Source organism: Lacerta agilis, chromosome 8 (genome assembly GCF_009819535.1).
Source record: "Lacerta agilis isolate rLacAgi1 chromosome 8, rLacAgi1.pri, whole genome shotgun sequence".
In the NCBI taxonomy this organism is placed as follows: domain Eukaryota; kingdom Metazoa; phylum Chordata; class Lepidosauria; order Squamata; family Lacertidae; genus Lacerta; species Lacerta agilis.
Window position 1 is genome coordinate 20,060,774 of NC_046319.1, and position 25,329 is coordinate 20,086,102.

At 44.6% G+C, this 25,329-nt stretch overlaps 1 protein-coding gene across 3 annotated transcripts; it reads right to left on the bottom strand.

Moving 5' to 3' along the window:
- Window positions 1-1,290: 1,290 nt before the first annotated feature.
- Window positions 1,291-24,600, bottom strand: LOC117050681 (1-carboxy-3-chloro-3,4-dihydroxycyclo hexa-1,5-diene dehydrogenase-like). Of its 3 annotated transcripts, none has more exons than XM_033156440.1 (14): window positions 20,565-20,727; window positions 19,485-19,595; window positions 18,675-18,759; window positions 15,690-15,763; window positions 13,878-13,937; window positions 12,227-12,334; window positions 10,733-10,789; window positions 8,325-8,455; window positions 5,938-5,992; window positions 5,111-5,203; window positions 4,159-4,293; window positions 2,629-2,730; window positions 2,153-2,317; window positions 1,294-1,662 (listed from the first exon to the last, which is right to left on the bottom strand). In XM_033156440.1, exons 1-14 carry the CDS (start codon window positions 20,658-20,660, stop codon window positions 1,546-1,548), a joined length of 1,389 nt encoding a protein of 462 aa, XP_033012331.1. In that variant the 5' UTR covers window positions 20,661-20,727; the 3' UTR covers window positions 1,294-1,545. The 3 variants fall into 3 exon arrangements, with proteins under 3 accessions (XP_033012333.1, XP_033012331.1, XP_033012332.1); XM_033156441.1 differs by lacking the exon at window positions 20,565-20,727 and adding an exon at window positions 24,538-24,600 and having other exon boundaries at window positions 1,295-1,662; XM_033156442.1 differs by lacking the exon at window positions 12,227-12,334 and having other exon boundaries at window positions 1,291-1,662.
- Window positions 24,601-25,329: the final 729 nt, after the last annotated feature.

Sequence of the window (25,329 nt, forward strand, 5' to 3'; positions counted from 1 at the left end):
GCCTGCATTACTGGACCTCCGGGTATAGGGCAATATATAAATTAAATTAATAATAATAATAATAATAATAATAGTAGTAGTAGTAGTATATAGCCAACGTGACTACCAGCCACTGATTGCTTTATCCTTTGTAAATTTGTCTGAAGGGGAGGGTCATAAGTTCGGTGGAAGAGAATCTGCTTTACATACAGAATATTACCGTCAGTGATTTGTTCATCACCTTCTAAAGTGTCTCAAGGTGATGTACATGAATGGCCATTCAGAAACAGAAAATGCATTTAAAACAAAACTCAAACCATACTGAAGACTGATACCTGTGGCAAAGACCCATTCATCCTGCTGGGAAAACCAGCCAGAACAAAAATGCAGATGTTAGGCACCTGTTGTGTCTCAATGTAAGCGCTACTCCAGATAATGGGTGGCTGTTGTGATGGAATAACAGTTCCATTGGGGCATTTAATTCAGGTAGGTAGCCGTGTTGGTTTGACGTTTGTGTGCATGCACACTTCTTCAGATACACTGAAGTCACCAGACCTTTATATATAGTGAGAGGGTGGGGAGGGGTATTACTCAGAAGGGTGGTGGGAATGGGTGATTGGCTGTTGTAACCCTACCCCTCCCCACCCTCTCACTATATATATAAAGGTTTGGTGACTTCTGTTTCAGTGTATCTGAAGAAGTGTGCATGCACACAAAAGCTCATACCAAGAACAAACTTAGTTGGTCTCCAAGGTGCTACTGGAAGGAATTTTTTTATTTAGTTTCGACTACAGCAGACCAACACAGCTACCTACCTGTGACTAAGAACAAACTTGGTCTCTAAGGTTCTACTGGACAATTTTTTAATACATTTCAGTTGGGGCATTAAAACACCCTTAATTAAAGTATCTCATTCTCTGGCATCTTCAGGTAGGAAGGGGAAACGGGCAGCTGTCTGAAACTCTAGAGGGGAGCTCCTCAAATACAACACTGATCCATGGGTAAATTGTTTTATGAAGCGCCTTTCCTGTGAGGCGATTTGCAAACATACAGTAAAATCAACGAAAACAAGTTTTAAGAACAGTGCAAGCACCGGCTTAAAAACAACATGAAACACCTAAAGCAGACCTCTTCACGCAGCTGGGAAGAATAATAAACACTAAAACGTCCTCAGGTGTTTCCAAAAAGTGCAAAGAATTCGCACTGCCATACCTCAGCAGGGATGCTGTTCCTCAAAATATAGGAAGCCCTCCTCTCCCCAGTTACTGTTGGGGGCTTCTTAGGAACTTACAAGGAGAGAAACTCCTGCAGAATCAAGAGTGGGGAGGGTGTATCTTCCTTGAATGCAAAACTATAAAACTGAAATATGTTCCTGTAGTTCTTGTGCTATAAAGGAATGATAAGGATGCCCTTAAGATCTTTGGAATGCAAACTTAAGTGCTTCATTTTAAGTATGCAAGCAAGCTGCTCCCTACATCTTAAGTGATTCAGCTGCATATAGTAGCGTTAATCATAAACCAGCATAGCAGTTTACCATTAGATACAACATCGCCTCCCCTATCTTTTTCACAGTTCTAGAAGCACAACCCGGTTCTCTTTTCTGGATCTCTCGGCTTCAAATACAAGGAGATGAGAGTTTAAGGTGTCATCCGGACCGGTTCGAATCAGGGATGGGTTATTCTCCTGTTTTTTTCAGAGAAAAACAAAAGACGTTTCAGCGAGGCCTGGAGATGAATAATAAACGCCTAGCATTTGTAGAGTCCTTCAGAGTGTATGAATTCACATTTCTTCTTGGGAATCCTTAAGACAAGCCTATAAGGTAGGTCCTGTTACTAGGTGTACCCATTGTACAGAAGATGGAACTGAGGCTGATGGAAGCCTTACCCAAGGCCAATTCAGAATGTTCCATGTGTATAAATCTGAATTTGCAGGGGGGGGGGGGAATACGTTCTCAGCAATGTTCCAACACACATGAAGTCTTGAAAGCACTGCAGGATATGCCTTGTGGCTATCAGAAACCAGTGTACACACAGTACAGTCCTTATGACTCTGAAGATGGGTTTGAAAGCATAGTGGGCAATCTCAGAAGCAGGTGTGTGTGTGGGGTGTGTGATAATACAATTCCATACTTATTGGGGAATTAAAGCAGGGTGCATGTGCATAATTAACTCACCGCTACAGCTGAAATGAAACTCTCCATGAGGTAATAGTCAGCACCACTATGAGCACTTAAACACATTGGGACACAGGCTGCTTTATCTGGAGAAAAGCTGCTTGTCTTCCTTTCCAGGAAATCATAAATCTCCACAGGTCCTGAACCCTCGCAGGAAAGTTCTCCCTAAAAATAAAATAAAAAATGCAGGAAGGCAAAACTCTTTTATGAAGACCACCAGTGTTTAATATGACCAGAGGTGAAACTCAATGAAGGATTTTAATTTTATTCATTGTTGCATGTACACCCCCACCTTTTCTCAAGGTAATGGATGCACTCGCTCCCCCCCCCCACTCTCCATTCTGTCCTTACAACAACCCTGTGAGGTAGGTAAGGCCGAGAGACAGTGACCGGCCCAGGTACCTTGGAGATCAGATTGCAGAATTGGGAATTTCCTGGGTGCAATTTCATGCACAGAGCCCTGCAGTTAAGCTTACCTTTGTCCCATAGATGGTGGTTTTCCTCACGCCTAGTTTGTGTGTGAAGCCAACCATTGTCAAGGCAGCAGTGGCTCCACCTTCAAACTCCATATTGACAACCTGAGGAGGGGCATGAAATAACAAGTGAAGACCGGTGTACAGAACATGGCAGGGAGCTGGAAGCAGGTTTCAATTTCTGTTATTTAAAAGCATGCTTCTAGTCCTCATGACTGGTTTCAAAGCATGCCTTCTGTAAGCACCAACTTGGGCTGATGGAAGTTATATTCCAAACTATCTAAGAACTGTGGGCTGGCAAACATGGAATAGAAAGTAAGTGTGTGTGTGTGTGTGTGTGTGTGTGTGTGTGTGTGTGTGTGTGTGTTAGATTATACACATACACAAATATCTGAAACCTTGAAATCTTCAATCAGGGTTTCCCAAAGTTGGGTCTCCAGCTGTTTTTGGACTACAATCCCCATCATTCTTGACCACTGGTCCTGCTAGGTAAGGATGATGGCAGTTGTAGTCCAACAATGGCTGGAGAAACCCCGTCTTAAATTAGCAAACTAGAACCGTAACAAAACTTCCCACCCCCCCAAAACTGACAATGAAAAATGTCACCATTCAGAAGTTTCGCGATGAGCATTAATTAACATTTGGGTTTCAAATTCAAAAGCAAGGCCAACTTTCATTGGCTTAAGGTTGTTACTGTTTTGACCGATCTGAAGGGAAGTTTCTGATTGGTTAAATGAAAATGACGCAAGGAAATGTCCCCTGGCTATTTCGTGTCAGCTGTCAGGAGGCAATCAGAGGTGCATATCAGATACTGCCAAATAGCTGGCTGCCCTTGCAGACTCACTGGGAGCCAGCTGCTCTTAAACTATCAACTCCCTGAGAGTTTATGCCAGACTGGACTTTGTCCTTGAACTCTGATCATGCCTCTTGCTTTCCCAAACAGAAGACAGAGATGTATGTGTGTAGAAAACTGCACAAAGGTCAAATTTGTGTTGTTCTGCCTCCTTTTTGCCACTCCGAACATTACCCAGGAGAGAATGCAGCCCTCAGCTTGAAAAAAGGTTCCCCAGTCCTCCACTATATTAAAGTCAAGCAATTCATACTTGTAGAGAATATTCACTGCAAAGGGGCAGAGGATAATTTGAGGGTGGTGAGCATAAGCTATGAGATTAACTGCACCCAATGGACTAGAATGTGGTCGAAACCTCCCTTTAAATTCATATCATCAAAAAGGAAAAAAACTCACTCTGAAACTCACAGATGGTACCTATCACCACAGAAACTAGCGCTAATACGCCCAGGAACCTCACCAAAATGCTGGTGAACCTTACCAAAATCCACAGGCACATACCTCCACATGTGGTGGGAATAACTAAACAAGTATTAGAAGTCACCCCAGAACTTGCCCTACTAAACATCTTCCAAGATAATAATGCTGCCATTTCTGTGACTTTTTGTCAATTTGGTTAAGAAATAACCAGAGGAGGGTGGCTGGGGGGAAGAGGAAGGAAGGTTTAGTGCAAGGCTGCATACCTGGTGATTAACAACATCATTGTCACACTCGTAAACGCACCTTCCGTAGGGGCCGTGGCGTAAGGCATCGGTCAGCGATTCTATATCGTACTCACCGCTGTGGCAGACCACAGACACTGGCCACCCAAAGTATCCCTGGGATGAAGCAAAAGGAAGACTGTGTCAACAGCAGCTGCCCAGCAGGATACAGCCCATCCTCCACAAGTTCGGATCTTAGGAACGCAAGAAGAACTCCGCTGGATCCAAAGTCTGAAGACTGGATCTCCCCAGCCAGCACACTAACCACTACACCACACTGCTGCAGCCCAACTAGCCCCACAGCGTTTTGTGGCCATTTACCATATAGGCCCAATATTGTGGGATTCTCTCCCAAGGGAAGTTAGACTGGCTCCCTCTTTCATGCCCTTCCACCAGAAGGCTGAGACCTTCCTGTTAAGAGAGGCCTTTGGAAACTAAGGTGCGGACAATGCTGACCTCTGGGCTGCTGACCGCGGAGGAAACTGTATTTTAGCTGCCAGTTCCAAATATGTCCTGATGTACTTTAATTATTGCATTTAACTGGTTTCTTTTTATTACTTTGTCTTTCAGAATGGTGTTTTTAAATGTCGAAAGCTACCTTGAATCCCAAGTTGGGAGAATGGTGAGATATATAAATACATTAAATTATATAGATATATAGATATAGATATATAGATATAGAAACACACGTGTGTGTGTATAATTTTCTTGTTGCAAACTTAAATCTTTTTCATAACTCTTTTTCTAAACTGCCAGGCACTTGCAAATTGATCAATGCACAGCTCTACAGCCAGAAAAAAACAAGAAAATAAATAAATAAAAATCAAGTGGTTTGTTTTGTTTTGTTTTTCCTTACTGAGTAATTTGTTAACCTGTGGTGGAAGAATAAATAAATCAACCTATCTCCAAGGTTAGAACCTCTCTCAGTACCTACCATCTCGGCCTGTGCCAGATAAATCTTCTTTGCTGAATACGGGCAGGTTTGTTCAACCGAACAGTCTAAACAGCGATCTGTGGCACCTTCCGGCTAAGGGAAAGTTGGAGAGAAGTCATTGCTGAGAAACAATGGTGCACTATAACTAATCCAGAATGCGGCAGCTGGACTGGTGATTGGGAGCGGCCGTCGGGACCATATTAACACCGGTCCTGAGGGATCTACACTGGCTCCCAGTACGTTTCCAGACACAATCCAAAGTTTTGGTGTTGAACTTTAAATCCTCGGCCCCGTATACCAGAAGGGGTGCCTCCACCCCCATTGTTCAGCCCAGACACTGAGGTCCAGCTCCGAGGGCCTTCTGGTGGTTCCCTCATTGTGAGAAGTGAAGTTACGGGGAACCAGGCAGAGGGCCTTCTCGGTAGTGGCACCTGCCCTGTGGAACGCCCTCCCATCAGATGTCAAACAGATAAACAACTGTATGAATTTTAGATGACATCTGAAGGCAATCCTGTAAAGGGAAGTTTTTATTGTTTGATGTTTTATTGTGTTTTTTTGTTGGAAGCTGCCCAGTGTGGCTAAGGACAGCCCAGTCTGATGGACAGGGTATAAGAAATAAACTATTATTACTATTAAATTCACAAACTGCATCTCAGAACATCATTGTTTTCACAGTATGAATTAGAGGCTTGGTTTTATTTCAGGGGCAAAGCTGAAAGCTGTCAGGAGGCAGCTCAAATTCTGCACTCACCCAGTGCGGCAAAATGCACAAAAGACTCTTCCTTTAAAAACATTTTAAAAAGGAATCATTGGGAAGTTTGACCGACCTTGTGCTCTTTCGTGAAATGGGACAGGTTGCCAAAAGACGAGACTTTCAAACATCTGAAAGAAGAATCGGGGAGGGAAGGGGAAGAGGCATTTTGAGGTTTACTTTATTTATTTTTAAGAATATTTATAAAACACCGGCACTTTTTTTTAAAAGTATGAAGACATTGTACAATAAAAACAAAATAAAATCCAGACCAAAGGGCCAACGTGGAACAAGATCCATTCTCTTTAAAACACATGCAACTTGAAACAAATGCATTTTCAGCAGGCTGCAGGGGCCTGTCTGATTTCATATATATATATAAAAATATCAGTGACTTCCCTTCTTCTCTTTCCATGGTTCATTTTGCATATCTTACATCCCTGCATATTTTACAAAGACTATTCCAATCATTTCCCCATTATTACACCCATCAAATATTATTTACACTGTTGAATTGAGTGTCTCCACCCCCATCATTCTGCCCGAACACTGAGGTCCAGTGCCGAGGGCCTTCTGGCAGTTCCCTCGCTGCGAGAAGCCAAGTTACAGGGAACCAGGCAGAGGGCCTTCTCGGTAGTGGCACCTGCCCTGTGGAACACCATCCCACCAAATGTCAAAGAGAAAAACAACTACCAGACTTTTAGAAGACATCTGAAGGCAGCCCTGTTTAGGGAAGCTTTTAATGTTTAATAGATTATTGTATTTTGACATTCTGTTTGGAAGCCACCCAGAGTAGCTGGGGAAACCCAGCCAGATGGGCAGGGTATAAATAAATTTATTATTATTATTATTATTATTATTATTATTATTATTATTATTATTATTATTATCATGCTGCCAGTATTTTCAGCTGTGCACAGTTATTTTACATATACTCAATAAACATTTGACAATCTTCTTTAAACATACATACTTCTTGCTCTCTTATTCTGTCAACTTAAGTTGCCAGCCTTCTTTAATTGGGACCTCGCTCACTTTCCATTTGGGGGCTAACAAAACACTGGCTGTAGTTGTTGCAGACCTAAATAACCTTTTCTGACACCTGGGAATTTCAGTCTGAGTTACCCTCAACTGAAAGGACTCTGGGTTGTTGTTGGGTTTTTTGGGGGGGGGGGGAGTGCACTAACAGTAATTCCTTGGACTTAGCTCAGGAACAGACTGGAAGGCAGGTTGACTCAAGGAGCCTGGCAATTACATCAAAGAGTCATGGGGGGAGGGCAGGAGCAGACAAAAGGTGTTTCCAGGTTTTATCAGGAGGCCACACAATACAAACAGATTTGATGCACTTTGTTCCTTTCACCATAAACGTTCATATACACCTTTCGCCTATCCTCCATCAGGCCATCCACAAAACAGTGGTGCAATATTCCTTTACTTGGTACGGAATGTGTATAAGCTATATAAATCAAGACACTTGGGGAAATCTACTCACTATTAGGGTCCCTTCCAACTCTATTTTGTGGGCTGCCCCCTGCCTCCCTGGCAGGGGACCCCCCTGAACATATACATCAGTGGTGTCAGCCTGACCTACACCAAACATCCCATATCAATTAGCAACTGAATTGCAGGATTGTAGAGTTGGAAGGGAACCCACCATATAAGGGTCACCTAGCCCAAACTTCTGCAATGCAGGAATCACAGCTAAAGACTCCCTTGCAGATGCCCCCACCCAAAAACCCTGTTTAGAAACCTCCAGGGGAAGGAGAATCTGTCTGTTCCACTGTCAGGCAGCTCTTGCCGTAAAGTAACTTGGGGGACACTTCCGCTGGATATCTCTGGTGGGGACGGCAGGTGTTCCCCAGCAGTTTCTCAGGGGTGGGACTCACAATGAGCAGCAGGCCCAGTGCCAGATTTACATATAAGCTAAACAAGCTATAGCTTAGGGCCCCACTCTCTTGGGCCCCCCCCCAAAAAAAATTAAAGGAAAAAAAAAACCCGGATGTACATTTCCAAAATATAAGATAAAAAACAAAATAAAACCTACATACAGCAACAGTGTTTTGTTTTGTGTTGTGTAGGTTCCTATGATGAAAGTAATGGGCCCCGCCTGCTAGCCTGCTCCCTAAAATATCACTGGTTTGCTCATTTCTATATATAGGGTGCCTACATTCTGCATGGACTGGTTGCATGGTGACATGTGCAAATGGCTTTTGATACCTATTAGGTCCATAAATTACCATATATAGCATATATTCAACACAAAAAAACCAGTGACAATTTGTTGCTGACAAAGGACAGCTGGACATATAAACAGCCCCATTACCTTCAGTAGTTTAGGGCCTCATCAAACCTAAATCTGGCCCTGGCCGCTGCCATTCACAGCTTTTCTCTTCCTCCCCTCCCCCAAACCGCCTCTGCAAACAACAGCAGCCTCTTAAGAGGGAAGAGTTATTCCTTGCATACCTTCTGCTGCCCATCCAGTAATTGATGAGGTCGACATCGTGGCACGATTTAGCGAGCAGCGAAAAGGTGCTCTCGGCTTCGTTCCGCCAGTTTCCTCGTACAAAGGAGTGGGCAAAATGCCAGAATCCAACCTGGGTAGGGGGGACGGGGTCAGGGAGAGAAAAACAGTCCGTGGTCAGCCTCGAGACAGGGAGCAAGTGCTGCTGGAACGGAAAGCATGAAGCGCTAAGACTCAGGTGGGGGGACTTGGGCCACCCCCGCCCCCCAAGCTGCTGGACCCTAACCCCCATTAGCTCCATCAACCAGGGCACGGGTAGGCTACCTAAGGCCCATGGGGGCCACAAGCAGCCCATGGGGGTCGTTTAACCGGCCCACGAGCCACTCCCGAACCGAGCCGCCCGCTCGGCGAGTCCCTGCACACTGCGCTAAACCGGCGCAGCGCGGAAGGGGGACTCGCTTCTGCGGCACTGGAAATCATGTCTGCGCAGGCGCCGGACATCGCAGATGTGCGCGCCTCCGGCCCACGGAGGGATCTCCACTGGAGTGAACCGGCCCAGGCGAGGTAAACCTTGCCGACCCCTGAGCCAGGGATGACAAGATAGATATTAAAACCTTTTTTAGTTTAAACAGACTTTCCCCCAAAGATGGCCCAACTCTGTACCAGGAATAATGTGAACTTTTTGAAAATGTAATAATATTATGTATTAGACTCATTAGAGGCCCCTGAGAGACATACAACTTACTTAAAAGCATAAGCAAATTATAACATTAACATGTTCATGCAATGTAAATCATAAACAAGTATAGGCACACGTAAACATACACAGCCTTTCTGATGTTTTTTTTGTGTTTCAGGACATTATTTTTTCTTTCTTTTTAAAAAACGTATACTGTTTGTTTTTGTATTTTGTATGTTTATTTTTCTTTGTATTTTTTTAAAAAATAATAAATTCTTATAAAAAAATAAAAATGTATACTGTCCAACAGACTTTGCATACAAATCTGCATACAAATCTGTGTAAATAAATAAATGCGAGAAATTATTATGAGAGCCCCCCCCAACCCGCTCAGAAACTTAGCTAAACCCTTTTACAAGTAGGCTGGAACAGCTTGATAACATATCATTTGCCTGTATTGCACCATCCACACACATGGTCCTTTACCAAGAATTTGGGTACAGGTACACTGCCCTGGACGCGGATGGCGCTGTGGGTTAAACCACAGAGCCTAGGGCTTGCTGATCAGAAGGTTGGCGGTTCGAATCCCTGTGACGGGGTGAGCTCCCGTTGCTCAGTCCCAGCTCCTGCCCACCTAGCAGTTCGAAAGCACATCAAAGTACAAGTAGATAAATAGGTACCACTCCAGCAGGAAGGTAAACGGCGTTTCCGAGTGCTGCTCTGGTTCACCAGAAGCGGCTTAGCCATGCTGGCCACATCACCCGGAAGCTGTACGCCGGCTCCCTTGGCCAGTAATGCAAGATGAGCGCCACAACCCCAGAGTCGGACACGACTGGACCTAATGGTCAGGGGTCCCAGAACCTGTATGCCAGCGCCCTCGGCCAATAAAGCGAGATAAGCGCCACAACCCCAGAGTCGTCTGCGAATGGACCTAACAGTCAGGGGTCCCTTTACCTTTACCTTTTTACACTGCCCAAAAGGATGACTGGTAGGGTGGAAGGCAGGGAGCTCAACAGTAGGTGGCGCTAGAGCCAGTGGCAGGTGGAGTCCATGGATTCCAGTTTCATCCCTATCCTCCTCTCTGCTGAGTCTTACAAGGGGCAACACTGAGACCAAGGAGGAGGAGGCTGACAAGCTGTGCCACTCCCCAGAACTGATATAATTACAAAGGCAGGCAGGTGGGTGAATAAGGGCAGCATGGGGCTAGTGGGGCAAGGGGAGAAGAGAAAGAGGCAGGAGAAAACGGGGGGGGGGCGGGGGCATGCTATTACATCATGAGTGCAAGGAAGCATGTTTCATAGGATTCAGTGTAACTTAGGCATGCAATACTGAAAACGAAGCCTTATGAGAAGTGCTTGAAGGAGCTGGGTATGTTTGGCGTGGAAAATAGGGAGACTGAGAGGAGATATGATAGCCATCTGAAGGGCTGTCACATGGGAGATGGAGCAAGCTTGTTTCCTCCCGCCCTGGAGGGTAGGACTCGAACCAATGGCTTCATGTTACAAGAAGGGAGATTCCAACTAAACATCAGGAAGAACTTTCTGACAGGAAGCACTGTTTGATAGTGGAACAGTCCGCCTTGAGAGGTTGTGGACTCTCCTTCCTCGGAGGATTTTAAGCAGAGGCTGGGTGGCCCTCTGTCATGGATGCTTTAGCTGAGATGCCTGCATTGCAGGGGGTTGGGCTAGATGACCCATGAGGTCCCTTCTGACTCTATGATTCTATACTTACAGGTTCCAGGTGCTGAATGTGGCAAATGTCTCCAATCAGTCCAGCGTCTAGGAGTTCCTAAACAAAAATAAACAGATAGGGCAGAGAGTTGTCAGAGAAAAAGGAAACGGGAGCGGAAACTGAGGATGTCCACTCGTTCACCCCCCTGCCTGGAACAGAAACCAATCCAGCGAACGCAGTTGGTTTCCTCTGTTTATTTGAGGTTTGTGTTGGGTAGAGGATCAGGAGACAACTGCACCCAATGAGGAGGCTGGACAAGAACCCACAGAGGAATCTCCCAGACCTCCAGGCCCTGGACCCTCTCAACCACCTTCCCCTGTGAATGAGGTGAATGTAATTAAGGTCAAGCTTCTGAACCACTGTTCTGTGCCTTTTGACTCTCATTAACTGTCACCTTTAAAAAAGGAAATTTTGTGCACGCCAGTAGAGGTCTGAGAAGAGAACATGAAGGACTCTTAGAAAATAGATAGTGTGAATGAAAGCATTTTGTCAAGGGCATCCAGGAAGATTCCTTCTGTGGGAGCCGGCTGGGTGGATTGCCGCAGCATTGAAGAGACGGGAGAACTTTCTACCAGGAGCCATCCTGGAGGATAAAGGGAGAGGCAAGACACCTTTGGCTCCTGCACTGTTTCCTTGCACCTAAAAGGAATGCACCCTCTCGTGAGTGAGAGAGAGGCTTGGTATTGAAGCCTTGGTTGCCTGTTTGCTCATCTAAATGCTAAATCTGAATTTAAAACTCACGGTCCTCAGTCTCTGTGAGAAGTGGTTCCTTCAGCACCGGGGTTGGAGGGGGGAACCCGCTGTGCTGCAGAAACAACCAGCACTCCTTCCTTCAGGCCAGAGGGTTTGGCCCTTTATAGCTCTGAGGTTCTCTGCAAGGAGGTGGAGCCGCCTGATTTGCACGCAGAAGGTCTCAAGTTCAACTCCTGGCATCTCCAGCTAAAAGGAACAAGTATCAGGCAAAGAGAGATGCCTCTCCCCGAATCCCCCATGCCTCCTTCTCTAGCTTCTCAGTAGCCATGTCTCTCACATCCAGTCCAGTTGGCACTCACCGGTCAAGTTTGGAATTAGAGGGGCTGATATTTTTAAGAGTACAACGTCCTCCCCTCACTGTCTGCCTGGCTAAAAGGTAAAGGTAAAGGGACCCCTGACCATTAGGTCCAGTCACGGATGACTCTGGGGTTGCGGCGATCATCTCACTCTATAGGCTGAGGGAGCCGGCGTACAGCTTCCGGGTCATGTGGCCAGCATGACTAACCCGCTTCTGGCAAACCAGAGCAGCGCACAGAAACACCGTTTACCTTCCTGCCGGAGTGGTACCTATTTATCTACTTGCACTTTGGCGTGCTATCGAACTGCTAGGTGGGCAGGAGCTGGGACCGAGCAATGGGAGCTCACCCCGTCGTGGGGATTCGAACCGCTGACCTTCCAATCGGCAAGCCCTAGGCTCAGTGGTTCAGAACACAGCGCCACCCACATCCCTGGCTAGCATACCTTTATTTTCAAGGCCACCGGGTGGTAGCGCAGGACGTGGCAGACTGCGAGGATGACGTTGTTGGTTTTACAGGCCAGAACTATTTCTTTACAGTCCTCTAGTGTTACCTGATTGACCAAAGGGGGGGGGGGGAAATAAACAATCAGTTTCAGCCAAGGCAACACTGGTCACCTCATCTGGAGATAAGCCAACCTACTGCCCCCCCCCCAGGTATGCCTGGACTACAACACTCAACATCCCTTGCAATGCCAGCTGGGGCTCTTGGGATCTGCAGTTCAAGAACATCCCAAGGGAACAGCTTTCCTGGCTTTGTTTCCATTGATAAAAGCCAGATCAGCCACTTATGCAGAGACACAGCAGGGAGACTCATTTTCGGATGGTGCTTCCAGCATGGAGGATCGTTTAGCCCAGGGATGGGGAACCCAATACACTCCAGGTATTACTGGACTACAACTCCCATCATCCCTGATTATGGACCATGTCTGATGGGAGTTGTAGTTCAACATCTGGAGGCCTCCACCTTGGCTACCCCCTGCTCTCGCCTATTTTAAGAGTGTAGGGCATTTCCTACCCTCTAGGGCTGGGGTTATGCCTTCCAGAGACCCTGTTGGGCTCCAAGTCCCATCTGCCCCAGCCAAGCACAGTCAATGGGTAAGGGATGATGGGAGTTGTAGTCCAAAAACACCCCCAGGATGTGGACATATGGAAACAGTCAATGGAAGAAGATCAACAACCAACTAGAGTCACACTTGAAGGCGTTTGGGTCTTCTCAGCAGCGGTTAGAATTTCACAAGTGAGCAGGACGGCTTCCGAAGACAGCGAGGTCGGCTGGCTGACCACGCGAGACCATTAAGCCCAGAGACTTAAAAAAGAAATGCTCGACTGCTCACAAGGAATTCAGTAAGAGATTCTGGCCTGGGGAAAGAAATTATAGCTGACATGCACACTTTTCGGCTCAGCTGAGTGCACATTTTTCGATGTCAGCCAAATGCTACAAAGGCAGAGGGAGTGCGTCAAAGAGTCAACAGGCAGCAGAAGAACAAACCAAGGAAAAGTTCTAGATGGCCCAGAAAACAGACCCAGGAAGGAAAGACCCTCGCTTGGCATGCTCTGAGACAGCTTCTCCTTTCCACAGGAAAGCATGTCCTTATGGTCCAGCATGCAGCCATTATACACCCGTCTTAACCCTGGACTTGCCACTGTGGCCTCAACAAACATCCTCCACCGAAAGGTTCTGCCAGCACACAGCGTTCGAAATTCCCCAAGGCGAAATTTTGCACCTGGCATCCAGCCACTTGCAACCAAATGAAGATGCACCTGGAGGGGCGTGCCTGGGGATCCTTGGATCTCGATTGTTTTCACAAACTAGCAACACGTATAACAAATTCTCTCCGTTACATTTTACTTGCACACTCGGAATGAATTTCAGGAACCAAGAAGTCGTATTGAAAAAGACAACTTTCAAGTAGTCTGGCCTCCAAAAGGCAACTAGGCTATAACCCTGTTTTAAGGAGGCATTTAGCGCTACATATACATATACATATACATATACATATACATATACATATACATATACCTATACACATACACATACACATACACATACACATACATATATACACACACATTTCTAACACAGGCAACGCTTACCGCCATCGGCTTCTCCAGCAAGATGTGGTATCCTTTGTGGGCAAAAGCCACTGCTGGCGCCTGGTGGGGAAGAGACCGCCACAAATTACCATCAAGCAGCTGACATCTCAATGCATCCTTAGTGTCTCAGGAAAGGATTTTTCTAAATACATAGTTCTCTCTCTTTTTTACAGCAACTTAAAGGCAGACATAGAATCATAGAATCATGGAGTTGGAAGAGACCACAAGGGCCATCCAGTCCAACCCCCTGCCAAGCAGGAAACACCATCAAAGCATTCCTGACAGATGGACCATCCTATTCAGTGGTCCCTCTCCTCTGGAGCCGCAATGACTCCATTTATTTATTTATTTTTTAGTGATTTTATTGAAAAAAGACGTAGTATACAAACATACAAATAAGCACATACAGATATACATACATTTCCCACTCCTTGGATATAAAATAATTGGCTGTAACTTTAAATAACATTTTACATTCCTTCTTGCCCTCTACCACCCTTAACCTCCACCCCCCCTCCACCCCACCCCCACCTCACCCGGTGCTAGACTTCCAATCTTCTCAGCTGCAATATCCTTTATCTTCTATCATTTCTCATGTATATTATTAGTTATATTCTTACTTTCAATTCTATTTCTTTAAATTCCTTTTTCTCTCCTTCTCTCATATTTTTCACGGAACTAGTTTCATTCCGATAGGAGTTCAGGTTTTTCAATATACTTTCGTAGATATCCCCATAAAAGCATTCCATTCCTTTTTTCCATTTTGGCTGTGTTCGGATGATGGTCTTCTGGCTTTCAGCAGAAGGCGGAATTGCACAGCAACAATTGGCCAGTTCCTGCATCATTCACAATCAGTGGGAGCTAGCCGATCAAGTTGCATGGGGCAACCTCAGCCTGCCCCCACCTTCCTTCCTTCCTACTTACAGCTTAGCCCAGGTGTGGCACAGACCGCCAGCGTCCTACTACACAGTCTCGGTGTTGCCCCTGGTAGAACTCAGCAGGGAGGAGGATGGCGACAAAACTAGAATTCCTTGGCTCTGCTGGCCACTGGCTCTGGCGCCACCTGCTGGTGGGCTCCCTGCCTTCCACCCTACCTGGCTTCATGGCCAAAAGCCACCGCTAAGCACAATCTCATATCCCCCATCCCTTTCCGGAAGCAAGGTTTTGGGAAGTGGCAACTGGCTGGCCTTTGGGTTACTCTCCAACAGCCTCCTCCTCCTTCAGAACAGTTTTTAATGCGTAAAACAAACTTTGGAAAAACCATATCCATGCATGGATAAGCATGCGCCCGTCACATGCAGTGCTGTTTCCATGCCTCTGCGGTTTGCTTTCTGCCAAAATGGATGCTATTCATGCCGCTGCCAGGAAACAGCAGATAGGTAATTTGCAGAGTTAATTCATTGTGCACAATAAATTGCACAATAAACATAAAGGAAATGGGGGAGGTGGAATGTAACCAATTTCACATCCTTTGCAGACCAAAAGCAACAGCGGTGAATACCGATTGTATTTCTGGACTTGGAAGGAACAAATTGACACTGGCAATTTCCTCTCTCCTTTCCACTGACATTCTCCAACATCCTTGGTGGGCATTCCCATGGCTGTATGGGGGACACTGTTAGATTCAGAGGCTGTCTGTGCTCAAGCTAGACACCTTCCTGTTTCAAAGTATATCCCGAAGCTTCTTCTACTTTTATTTCTCACTCAGGGCTAAGCTGAGCACTGCCACCAAAACAGTTTGCACACAGGCAGAGTCGAGATGACTCAGACTTGACTCAAAAGAAGCCTCGAGTGGGAGAGGGTTGGCAGTACCTTGTGAAGGCTGTCGGGCGTTGCTATGATCACAGCATCCGCAAACCTCTCTTTCTCGGCCGCTGCTGTCCAGTCTTAAAAGAGTAAGTTTGAACAGTGAAAGGATGAACAGCAAGAGCAGAAAATTACACATATTATAGGAATAGGAATAATTTATTATTATTGGCCAAGTACATTTTCCAACATACTTGGAATTTGTTTCGGCTACATTGCAATGTAAACATGCAGACACTGTTCCTCTCACAATACAAAGAAGCAAAGAAACCCCACCCATATTTTACCTCCCCTTCAGCTATACAACCAGGAATTTAACAATTTAATGGCACAAGTGAAAAAACTATTCTTGTGCCTGGCCGATTTTGTATATGAAGTCCTGTAGCGACGTCCAGATGGAAGTAAATCAAGCAGATGATGACCGGGATGTAAAGGATCTGCTACAATTCTCTCTGCTCTCTTCCTAACTCGGGTAGCATAAATTGTCTCTATTGAAGGCAAGCTAACACCAATTACCCTTTCTGCAATTCTTACAGCTCGTTGGAGCCTTTTCTTGTCTCTCTTGGAGGCTGTACCGTACCAAGCTGTTATAGAATTACAGAGAACAGTTTCAATGATGCCTCTGTAGAATTGGATCAACACTTCCTGGGACAATTTAAATTTCCTTAGTTGGCGCAGGAAATACAGCCTCTGGTGGACCTTATTAATAATACTATTGATGTTGCTTGACCAGTTTAAGTTATAAGAAATTATAGAGCCCAGGAACTTAAAGGACTCTACTACTACAACCATGTTACCAAGAATGGAAAGTGGTGGCAGAACGGAAGAGTGCCTTCTGAAATCAATTACCATTTCTACTGTCTTTTGGGTTGTTGTTGTTGTTGTTCAGTCGTTCAGTCGTGTCCGACTCTTCGTGACCCCATGGACCAGAGCACGCCAGGCACGCCTATCCTTCACTGCCTCTCGCAGTTTGGCCAAACTCATGTTAGTAGCTTCGAGAACACTGTCCAACCATCTCATCCTCTGTCGTCCCCTTCTCCTTGTGCCCTCCATCTTTCCCAACATCAGGGTCTTTTCCAGGGAGTCTTCTCTTCTCATGAGGTGGCCAAAGTACTGGAGCCTCAACTTCAGGATCTGTCCTTCTAGTGAGCACTCAGGGCCGATTTCCTTGAGAATGGATAGGTTTGATCTTCTTGCAGTCCATGGGACTCTCAAGAGTCTCCTCCAGCACCATAATTCAAAAGCATCAATTCTTCGGCGATCAGCCTTCTTTATGGTCCAGCTCTCACTTCCGTACATTACTACAGGGAAAACCATAGCTTTAACTATACGGACCTTTGTCGGCAAGGTGATGTCTTTGCTTTTTAAGATGCTGTCTAGGTTTGTCATTGCTTTTCTCCCAAGAAGCAGGCGTCTTCTAATTTCGTGACTGCTGTCACCATCTGCAGTGATCGTCTTTTGGGTATTTAGTACCAAATTATTTTGGTATTATATTATGCTGCTGGGTTCTCTCCTGGTATGTCCCATGTAGGACCTTAAGGTCCTCAAATAATAATCTTTTGGAGGTCCCGAGCAACAAAGATGCTAGGTTGGCCTCAACTAGGGCCAGGGCTTTCTTGGTATTGGCCCCGACTTGGTGGAACAGTCTATCACAAGAGACCAGGGCCCTGTGGGATTTGGCATCTTTCCGCAGGGCCTGCAAGACGGAGCTGTTCCACCTGGCCTTTGGGTTGGTTTCTGTTTGATACTTATGCTTCATTCTTTTATTGGTGGGCTATTTGAAAATGAGACTGCAGTTTTAATTTTGAATTTGTATTTTAATCTGTATTTTAAATTGATTGTTTTTGTGTTTTTGCTGTGATTTTAATTAGCGTTAGCCGCCCTGAGCCCGGTTTTTGGCTGGGAAGGGCAGGGTATAAATAAAAATCTATTATTATTATTATTATTATTATTATTATTATTATTATATTTCCCTCCACCCCCTGTTATTTGGCATGTGTATTTGGCATAACCTTTAAATGATTATTAGGAAGAAAATTCTGAAAAATATTTATCTATCTTGGAATCGCCGCACCCACAAACGGGCATTTATCACAAATGTACTGGTACATTCTCACATCTGGGAGGGGGGAACCCCATAATGGGGTGTATCCAACTAAGTTCTACACAGAGAAGACTCAATGAAATGAACCAACCTACCTTAGTTCAATGAGTCTACTCTGAGTAGCACTAGCATTGGATACAACCCAGTGTGTGAAACGAAGCAAAGTAAGATCTCAGCCGACGTTTCCAGAGGCAGGAGGAGAGAGGAAAAACCAAGCCCCAAAACAGCCAAAGAGATGTACTAATTTTTGCTCAGTCTCGCCTTCCTCACAGAGTTGTTGTGAGGATAAAACTAGGAGGGTGGGTCAGGGGAGAAATAGCAGTGTGCATGTTGCAGTAAGCTCTCTGGAGATGGGGAGCATATTTATTGGAGAAACCTCTAGCTTCTGCGCAATGTCACAGGGATGTAAGAAGGCACCGTTTTTCCATTCCTCCCTGAATGAAGCGCCGTTTCTGTTCCTCTGCGGTTCACCTCTGGCCAAAAACTACATTATTCGTCTCACGGTCCACTGTGCCGAAATTGCGTTTACATAATTTCCACAAAGAATCACCCAAATTACATTGTCAGTAGGTGATCCGCACCCCGCACCCCATTTCAATGCAAAGAAAACACAAGGCATATTGAAACCAGCAGCAACAGCAAATACCAACTATATTTGCTGGGTTGGTTTCCTTTTCCAGACATGGGACGAATAAGCAAACATTGGCAATTGCCTCTCTCATTTTCACCAGAATTCTGACACCCAGAGGCTACATCCTGATAGTGGTCCATTTTCTCCATTCCCCGCCCCCCTCCACACCTACATGAATTATGCTGAAGACTACAGATGGGATCCTCTTTGTTTTGGAGCAAAGGCAGGACAGCGATATAGAGTAATAATTGCATACCATCAAACACATTGTCCTCGTCAATGCCATGAGCTTCCTGGAGCCTCTTCCTTGCAAACGGATGTGGGTCTGCCACACCAATCACCTAACGGAGGGAGAAAGCTGTCAGCATCTCGCAAGCAGATAGCTGGACTATGGCAGCCCAAGGCAGGCTATTTCAATACAGCCGTACCTTGGTTTTCAAACAGCTTAGTTCTCGAATGTTTTGGCTCCTGAACGCCACAAACCCGAAAGCGAGTGTTCCCGTTTCCAAACAATTTTTGGAAGCCAAACGTCCGACGCGGCTTCAGATTGGCTTCAGGAGCTTCCTGCAGCCAATCAGAAGCCACGCTTTGGTTTCTAAACGTTTTGGAAGCCGAACGGATTCAATTCGACTTCCGAGGTACAACTGTACCATGGAAAGCATAACTGTCGATTTAGTTCAACATCCATGCTCACAGCAGCCAACCAGATGCCCACGGGAAGCCTGAGTGAAAGCAATACTCTCCGCACCTGTGAATAGGGCTGGTTGATATAGCAATATATTGTCCAAAACCAGTGTAAAGTCCATATCGTGATAGCGGTTTCATAATTTTTGACCTGGCAAAATCATGAATTGCATGGCTTGCAAATCATGATGTTTGTGTGTGTGTGTGTGTGTTTATGCTATACAAAAATCACAGTGCAGAAAAGTGGGGCATTTTCTGGAGTGGGGGGAATGAGTGTCAAGTGTTTTGTTTGAAGCCCACTGCACCTTCAAATCTGGAGCTATTTTAACATCAGTAGAAGGGTGTGTTCGCAAGCCCCAGAAGATCCCTGGGCAGCTCTTACCTTCATGCGCGCAGGAAACTGCTGAGCAAAAAAGGAATAATTCCTTCCCCGACTTCCAGCTCCAATCACCAGAACAGTGACTTGTCGAGACATCTCGGTGTTGCTTTCCATCTGTGTCAAGGAAACGAAAACTTAGGACAAGCTTACGGCCGGGAAGTTCCTGCAAAGTTATGGGTTTATCTGGATTTGACTGCATCCCAGAATTTATTGCTGACACCTTCAATGCACTTCCAGGGAATCGTGATCAATATTATTCACGGCTTTCTTTTTATCTCCCTGCAATAACCATGTCTCTGCTCTGCAACATTCTCCTTCTTAAATCGTGAGCCACAAGATGTCAAACATGCAAGGCCATTGTTTGTTTCTGCACCTCTGAAACATTTGTACTGTTATATGTAACAAAACGAACTATTTTTTAAAAAAAAGTAAATGAAAATAACTTTTGCATAGAGAATTCAGGAAATGAAACTATCCGCAAACCACAATTTACTTACCGGTACGTGCCTGCTTTGTTTGCATTTCCTGGCTTCTTTTGCTAATCTTGGCAGAGATTCAGGGAAATGTCAAGAGGTTGTGTAGCCTCGAGCCTTAATCATCAGCTTCTAAAATGTCCTATGACGTCCCTACAATTTCAAGCCTACTTCTCAGTCATAAGGTCTAGAAACTTGATATATATTTAAAAAGAGGAGGAGGAGGAGGGTATCACAAAGTAGGATTCTATACTCAATATCAAATTCCAAATTACCCTAAACTAATCAATCAAAACATTATTTGTTTATTTATTTTAGATTTAAAAGGGGCATGTACAGAAGAGGCAAATCATGATGGAAGAGTATAAATGAGTAGTCAGCGCTTGCAGGGAGAAGCTCAGAACGAGCTCAGGCTTGCAAGAGAGATTAAAAATAATAATAACACATGGTTTCCTGCAGCTATGTTTGAAAGCAAGAGGAAGAACAAGCAAGTAATAGGTCCTCTGCATGGAGAAAATGAAGAAATGTTATAGGGTGTCAGAGAGAAGGTGGGTTCAACACCTATCCAGGGCCTGCTGAGCTGCGTTCAAGGATTACCAAAGGAACTTACATATGGAATCTCAGAGCTTCCTCCTCTAACATTTGAGAATTCTTGGGGAACAGGTGAAGTCCCTGTGGGCTGGAAGCAGGAAGATTTTGCTCCCATCCTCAAAAAGGCAACTACCAACTGGTCAGCTTGATGCAGATACCAGGAAAGGTCCTAGAACATAATTAAACAGTCGGTCTGTGAGCACTTAGAAAAGGATGCTGTGATTACTAAGACCAACCATGGGTTTCTGAAAAACAAGTCATGCCAGACTTATCTTATTTCTTTTCTCTTTTTTTGAGTTACAAGTTTGCTGGATTGGCGGAATGCTGTGGTTGTAGTGTATCATGATTTCAATAGAGCTTCCTGGTAAAATGTAGGCTAGCTAGACAATGTTAGGTGGATTTGAAACTGGCTGGCTGACCAAACCCAAACAGTGCTCACCAATGGTTCCTCGTCATCCCAGGGGAAAAGTGAGAAGTGGGGTGCCGCAGGGTTCTGTCCTGGGCCTGGTGTTGTTCAACATCTTTATAAATGACTTGGTTGAAGGAACTGAGGCGGGTGCTCATCAAACTTGCAGATGACACCAAATTAGGAAAAGTAGCTAATACAGTACCACATAAGACAGAGTCAAGATTCAAGGATTTAACATAACCTTAGCAGATTGGAGAACTAGGCCAAAACTAACAAAATGAATTCCAATAGACACAAATATAATGGGGGAAATCTGGGTTGACAGCAGCACAGCACATATAAGAAAGTTCTAGGAGTCTTAATAGACCACAAGCTTAACACGAGTCAGGAGTGTGATGCAGCAGCAGCAGCAGCAATAATAATAATAATAATAATCTAACACTATAATAATAATAATAATAATAATAATAATAATAATAATAATAATAATAATAATCTAACACAATAGCAAGGAGAGACAAGAGGGCCTTTCTAAACGAGCAATGCAAAGAAATAGAGGAAAATAACAGAATGGGAAAAACCAGAGATTTATTCAAGAAAATTGGAGATATGAAAGGAACATTTCGTACAAAGATTACCACAATTAAGGACAAAAGTGGAAAGGACCTAACAGAAGCAGAAGACATCAAGAAGAGGTGGCAAGAATACACAGAGGAATTATACCAGAAAGATATGGAGGTCTCATACACCCCAGGTAATGTGGTTGCTGACCTTGAGCCAGACATCCTGGAGAGTGAAGTCAAATGGGCCTTAGAAAGCCTTGCTAACAACAAGGCCAGTGGAAGTGATGATATTCCAGCTGAACTATTTAAAATTTTAAAAGAGGATGCTGTTAAGGTGCTGCACTCAATATGCCAGCAAGTTTGGAAAACTCAGCAGTGGCCAGAGGATTGGAGAAGATCAATCTACATCCCAATCCCAAAGAAGGGCAGTGCCAAAGAATGTTCCAACTACCGCACAATTGCACTCATTTCACACGCTAGCAAGGTTATGCTTAAAATTCTACAAGGCAGGCTTAAGCAGTATGTGGACCGAGAACTCCCAGAAGTGCAAGCTGGATTTCGAAGGGGCAGAGGAACCAGAGACCAAATTGCAAACATGCGCTGGATTATGGAGAAAGCCAGAGAGTTCCAGAAAAACATCTACTTCTGCTTCATTGATTATGCAAAAGCATTTGACTGTGTCGACCACAGCAAACTATGGCAAGTTCTTAAAGAAATGGGAGTGCCGGATCACCTCATTTGCCTCCTGAGAAATCTCTATGTGGGACAAGAAGCTACAGTTAGAACTGGATATGGAACAACTGATTGGTTCAAAATTGGGAAAGGAGTACGACAAGGCTGTATATTGTCTCCCTGCTTATTTAACTTATATGCAGAATTCATCATGCGAAAGGCTGGACTGGATGAATCTCCAACCGGAATTAAGATTGCCGGAAAAAATATCAACAACCTCAGATATGCTGATGATACTACCTTGATGGCAGAAAGTGAGGAAGAATTAAAGAACCTTTTAATGAGGGTGAAAGAAGAGAGCGCAAAATATGGTCTGAAGCTCAACATCAAGAAAACTAAGATCATGGCCACTGGTCCCATCACCTCCTGGCAAATAGAAGGGGAAGAAATGGAGGCAGTGAGAGATTTTATTTTCTTGGGTTCCATGATCACTGCAGATGGTGACAGCAGTCACGAAATTAGAAGACGCCTGCTTCTTGAGAGAAAAGCAATGACAAACCTAGACAGCATCTTAAAAAGCAAAGACATCACCTTGCCGACAAAGGTCCGTATAGTTAAAGCTATGGTTTTCCCAGTAGTAATGTACGGAAGTGAGAGCTGGACCATAAAGAAGGCTGATCGCCGTAGAATTGATGCTTTTGAATTATGGTGCTGGAGGAGACTCTTGAGAGTCCCATGGACTGCAAGAAGATCAAACCTATCCATTCTCAAAGAAATCAGCCCTGAGTACTCACTAGAAGGACAGATCCTGAAGTTGAGGCTCCAGTACTTTGGCCACCTCATGAGAAGAGAAGACTCCCTAGAAAAGACCCTGATGTTGGGAAAGATGGAGGGCACAAGGAGAAGGGGACGACAGAGGATGAGATGGTTGGACAGTGTTCTTGAAGCTACTAGCATGAGTTTGGCCAAACTGCGAGAGGCAGTGAAGGATAGGCGTGCCTGGCGTGCTCTGGTCCATGGGGTCACGAAGAGTCGGACACGACTGAACGACTGAACAACAACAACAACACTATTCTAGTCGGGATCAACAGAAGTATAGTGTCCAGATCAATAACAGTTCTACTCTAGTTACAGGTGGGTAGCCGTGTTGGTCTGCCATAGTCGAAACAAAATAGGAAATTCTTTCCAGTAGCACCTTAGAGACCTTAGAGACCAACTGAGTTTGTTCTTGGTATGAGCTTTCGTGTGCATGCACACTTCTTCAGATTCAGGTGTATCTGAAGAAGTGTGCATGCACACGAAAGCTCATACCAAGAACAAACTCAGTTGGTCTCTAAGGTGCTACTGGAAAGAATTTCCTATTTAGTTCTACTCTATTCTGCCTTAGTCAGATCCTGTATCTAGTTCTGGGCAACACAGTTTAAGAAGGATATCGACAAGCTGGAAAGTGTGCAGAGGAGAACCACCAAGATGACCATGGGTCTGGAAACCAAGCCTTATGAGGAACGGTTGAGGGAGTTGGGTATGTTTAGAATGCAGAAGAGAAGACAGAGGTGATATGAGAGCCATCTTCTATGCTTCTATGAATACAATGTGTCCAATTTGTTTTTAAATCTGTTAGTTTGGGGTGGCGTCAAACATTAGCCCTGCTCAGAGCAAACCCATTGAAATTAATAACCCAAGTTATGAATAACCCATTAACTTCGACGAGTCTACTTTGAGTTGAATGTCAGCTACAACACTTTACCTGTATTTTAATAACTTTTGCCTCCTTATTTTCTAATTTTATTTGTTGATACTTATTCAAAGATATGCATAAATACATACCCATTACAAAGTATCTTTTTACGATATGCCGAAATAAAACTGCTCTTTTTTAAGATTAAGTAGCTAAATCAGAAGGAAGAAAATACAAGAAAAGGAGAAATCTAAAGGACAAAGGAAGAGAGATGGAAAATAAAGAAAAGGCTATATTTTTTATGAACGTTTTATATTATTTTATGTAACCCGCTTACAGATGGTATTACCATTACTATTAGCAGGCAAAATATAAATCCTGGTAAATGAACATTTTAAATATTTAAGCCCCACCACCTTTCCACCTTGAGCTAACGTGGGGTGTAAAAGCATTTAATACAGCTTAAAAATGCAAGCCCGCCACATCCCACATAGCGCTGGCTAAAACAACAAGAGGAGGGAAATATCTTAAACCTGAAACTAACGGCGGGGAAGCCTTGCGGCGATGCTTTGAGACATCGCCCTGTTTTGTTTGTTTTAAAGTGATCTCCTCCCGCTAACAGCATCCCTTCGTGTTATCAGTTTTATAGTTTGCATTGGGAGAGACTCACCGGACAAAAGCACAGACTGCTCCGATCTGATCGCTGACCGCGATTAACACCGACCTCAGAACACTCAGCTGGGCAGGGAGCCACGCCCACTTCCAGATTCCCCATTCACGCGAGGCTCCCCGAACTCAAGCCAGTCAATGGGCGCGGATGACATCACAGGGGAGGAATTTTATTGGCAGACAAGAAAAGTTGGGGCGGGGAAATGAGGATGCCAGCTGTTGATTGGTTCTGCGTTTAGACCGGTTAGCATTGGACTCCAACCCCAATTAGTTAACGGTGAGGAATTATGGGGATTGTAGGCAAGAACATCTGGAGCTTACCGGGCTATCCCTGAGCTAAGGAGATGTTCACACAGTGCCTACTTAGAGGTAAGCAACATTGAGACCAGCAGAGCTTACTCACATGTAACTATGTGCAACATACACTGTGTAGCATTGCAGCCTCAAATATCCTAATAATAATAATAATAATAATAATAATAATAATAATAATATAGAATTGTAGAGCTGGAAGAGACCACGAAGGTTATCTAGTTCAGCTCCCTGCAATGCAGGAATCGAACTGACAACCAACCCAGAGATTAAGAGTCCATATTCTACCGACTGAGCTATGTATCAATCTCCTTTCAACGGACATGTACATGCTGCTTATATCTAAAAAAAAAAAAAAATCCTTCCAGTAGCACCTTAGAGACCAGCTAAGTTTGTTCTTGGTATGAGCTTTCGTGTGCATGCACACTTCTTCAGATACACTGGAACAGAAGTCACCAGACCCTTATATATAGTGAGAGGG

Bases quoted from the DNA above. Each gene is read 5' to 3' on its own strand.
- LOC117050681 (XM_033156440.1), bottom strand. From the start codon at position 20,660: ATGGGAGCAAAATCTTCCTGCTTCCAGCCCACAGGGACTTCACCTGTT. The intron at 5,993-8,324 runs GTATGCAAGGAA...TTCTTCTTTCAG, and splicing joins TACTGGATGGGCAGCAGAAG to ATGTTTGAAAGTCTCGTCTT. The intron at 4,294-5,110 runs GTAGGTACTGAG...GCTTCATCCCAG, and splicing joins ATCTGGCACAGGCCGAGATG to GGATACTTTGGGTGGCCAGT.